Source organism: Acyrthosiphon pisum, chromosome A2, assembly GCF_005508785.2.
Source record: "Acyrthosiphon pisum isolate AL4f chromosome A2, pea_aphid_22Mar2018_4r6ur, whole genome shotgun sequence".
In the NCBI taxonomy this organism is placed as follows: Eukaryota; Metazoa; Arthropoda; class Insecta; order Hemiptera; family Aphididae; genus Acyrthosiphon; species Acyrthosiphon pisum.
In genome coordinates, this window is record NC_042495.1 from 108,439,724 (window position 1) to 108,443,545 (window position 3,822).

Genomic DNA, 3,822 nt, shown 5'->3' on the forward strand with positions numbered 1-3,822 from the left:
TTCGACATTAATTAATATAACTTTATCAGTAATATGTGTTTATTTTGAAGTGTCCGTCATATACAATGTGCGCACTATAGGTCTGCATTAATTGTTTTGGTCTATCACTCGTACATCATATCAATATCACGCATTGTATTGAGAACAATTATTATTGTTGAAAATTACATTTTTGAAGATTATTTGTTCATCAATCTCTTAAGTTAATTGTCTAACGTCAAACAGACTGAATCATCTATCAATAGTGTTTGAAGTATGACATTTGAAATATTTTACTATAATATGGTGAAATATTTCACAAAAAAGTGAAACATTGAAATTTTTTTAACACAAATAAAAACACAAGTTATTTATTTTTTTAACACAATGTTCAGTGTTCTAAATTCTAATGAAAGAATTCAGTAGGTATACAATATACATGTATAATAGTGTATGCCTACTTGTATCATTTTAACATTAAAATATTTAAACATTTTGAATAGGTACCATTTTAAATGTATTATACCAAAGGTTAGGTATACATATAGGTACCATACAATTATGAAGGTAATTTATGACAATTATATGTAAATATAAAACTTATTTATAAATAAAACAAAATAGGTATATTAAAATACTGAAATATTTCATTTTTTAAATTTAATGAAATTTTCAAACGCTATCTATCAATATTGCTTTTCAAAATGCTGTTGAAAATGATAAATATTTTATTGAAGTTGTTTCGTCTAGCTTGAAATACTTCTCACTTTAAGTTATTTAAAACGTGTTAAACGAAAATATTGATAGACTAATGTGGTGAGCACACCAATTATTATTATTTGAGTATCTACTGTTTCAATAGTTCAATAGTTATTAAAAGGTCACTAACTACGTCATATTGTACTTACCACGTGCCCATACTCATTATCTTACTCAAAATAGTATCCGTCGATAACAGTTAGTAAGCTACATAATGTAAATCAGTAAAAAATAGCATAGCATATAGGTATTTATGTGCTTATAAAAATATTATTTTTAGAACTAATTTAATACATAGGTAATGTCGTAATGTTGTAGAAATTAATTTATATAGATATATACATAATTATTTACACATAATCTAAATAATATCGTTAAAATACTGATATGGTTTTAATACATTTTATATGAATTTCAAAAATGTCACAGTTAAGTCAAAATAGTGACTACATTTTAAATGTTTAGTTTTTACGATTGCGTTTTGTATGCTACCCTATTGTCTACTTCGTTAATAAATACAATTATTGCATCGTTTATTTTTTCCAGGGTCGATCGTTGATATCCACTGGAAGTGAAATATAGTTTGCTATAGCCAACAATCAATTTTATTCATCTGCAAGCGATTGATTCTAATAGTCAATAAAGTTAGTAGCTAAAATATAACGCATATTATACTTGTTTTTTAAATTTTATTGATTGTAAGTGTAATATTATCACATTTGAAAAAATTACAAACACCGTCATATGCCTATACGGTCTAAACCTAGGTGGAAAAGATGTAATTTTTTTTATAAGTTTCTAAGCTTTCTGTTACTTTGAGCTGACTTCGTCACTTGTTCATTAGTCTAAACTCTAAAGTGAAAATCAAATGTCCTCCTACAATACAACAACCTAAATAGTTAAACGATTTAGTCATTTTAATTATTTAAACACACCTACCTAAAACATTATAATATTCATCAATTTCAAGTTTCAGTTTATCGTGAGATTATTTATAATTTATTAAAATATTAAATATGTTTTTGGGTTGGTCAACAGATACATATATATTATATAATAATTATATAAATAATATTATTAAATTTTTTTTATCAACATTCAACCATAAAAGTAAAATAATAATACTATGCTTTTATTATTTCTTTTATTTACTATTTAATATAGTGCCACAATCATATTGAACACATTTGTGGACTGAAATATTGCTGTAATTTTAAAAGTTGATGTACCTATACCTTAGCAGTAGAATATAAATTGTCAAAACACTAGCTAGGTAGTTTTCACTGTTTTCAGTGATCAGCTTGTACGAAATAAACTGTCTTACTGCAATACCTACGCGTTGGGCACTGTATTATTTATACTTTATTTTTATAAAATAATATTATCCATAGTACATAGTAGCTTGCAAGTTATTCATACTGCGAGTATATCGATTTCTTATAAAATATTTTACTGTCTACCAGTGTGTTAAAAAATTTTTATAAAAATGGATAATGTGTGAATATTTTGGTTCATTCTGTATATTGATTAGTAGGTACGACTAAAATCGAAATCGAAAGTGCACTTGAGTATCCCAATTGACCGAAACTGTTACGAATGTTACGAGTACTTATACCTATATAGATATCAATTACCTACCTACCTATTATGCTGATTCCACTCTGGCTAGTATAGATATTTGACAAATGTTTGCCACTTGTAGCGATACTAGAGCAAAGTGTAATAGTTTTAGTATAGACATTATTCGACCAACAATATATTCTTTTATAAAAGAATTTTCGTGTAGTTGACCAAACGTTAAATGGAAAATATGTGGTAAGCCAAGGCCGTATCTAGAAATTTTTTTCGCGGGGCGGGGGGGGGTTCAAAACATGTATATTGTAATTTTATTGAATTTAGATTTTGACTTTTGATATTTGGTTAAAAATAAGACAGAAAAAGATTTAATCTTCTTTTATAAAAATATAATAAAATCAAATAAACAAAATTACTTTGACATTTTGTCATCTTACACTATATAAATATGAAATATAAAATTAAGAAATAAAAAAAAAATGCACAAATACAAATCATATTATTTAAAACTAATAATATGTTCCTATCTTTTTGAAGAGCAAACTGGTTTAACACTTCATCGGGATTAACCGTAACATCTCTATGGACACTTAATAGAGCTATTCCAGTTAATCTTTCTTGTCCCGTAGAGCTTCGTAAAAATGTCTTGACGCGTTTTAATGTCGAAAAAGTTCGTTCGGGAGTTGCTGTAGAAACCGGTAGTGTAGCTAGTACTTTTAATAAAAAATGAATGTTTGGAAAAAGTTCAGGATTACAATAACTTAATGCTTCTACAGCTGTATGTGGAAGATCTACATCTTTGAAAGCTATCCATTTTCTTTTCCACAATTTTAGTTTTGAAGGTAATGTGTCAACATTTATAAAATCTGATTCTAAAATTGGAGATTTTCAAACACATTTTAGGTATTAATAAATACAAATACGATAAAATCGCCGTTGTTAATCGTCGCTGACCCCCGACCGGCATCGACAGCGGTCGTTGTCCATCAATAATAAACAATCTATTATTAGCATAGACGTCAGATTTCTATGTAATACGCGCGTTAGAAGTCTGTTATTATTATTATTAGACGCTATAATATTTTCGTATGATATTATGATATAAATCTAAAAACAGTCAATGATTAATTGGAGTTTAAGTCATTTTTGACTGAAAATATTTTTTGTTGGTATTAAAAATAAATAATTATTTTAAGCATTTGTAAAATATTGAAGAAATTTCGGGGGAGGTCCAGACACCCGAAGTTGACTTTCCTCAGAAGTCAGAGGAGTGGTATAATGTTGGAGCTATTGATTTGGCTCCCAAACACAGGTAAATTACATTTTTATGTATTGAATTGGCTCCCAAGATTTATGCATTGGCTCCCTCGACATATATTTTATAAATTCATTCATCTTTGGTTATAAAAAATTGTTGGAAAATAAATTTAACTTTACATAAAACTAATTTAAAATACAAATATTACATTTAATAGACAATCAAAATTGTTTGAAAAATAAATTCAACCA

General features: G+C 27.0%; 1 protein-coding gene across 1 annotated transcript; it reads right to left on the reverse strand.

The window, feature by feature from the left end:
• Nucleotides 1–2,751: 2,751 nt before the first annotated feature.
• Nucleotides 2,752–3,201, reverse strand: LOC115034178 (52 kDa repressor of the inhibitor of the protein kinase-like; the record flags this gene model as incomplete). The annotated part of the gene is made up of 1 exon (XM_029490050.1): nucleotides 2,752–3,201. A coding segment is annotated over one exon (450 nt), but the record flags the coding sequence as incomplete, so codon positions are not given.
• Nucleotides 3,202–3,822: the final 621 nt, after the last annotated feature.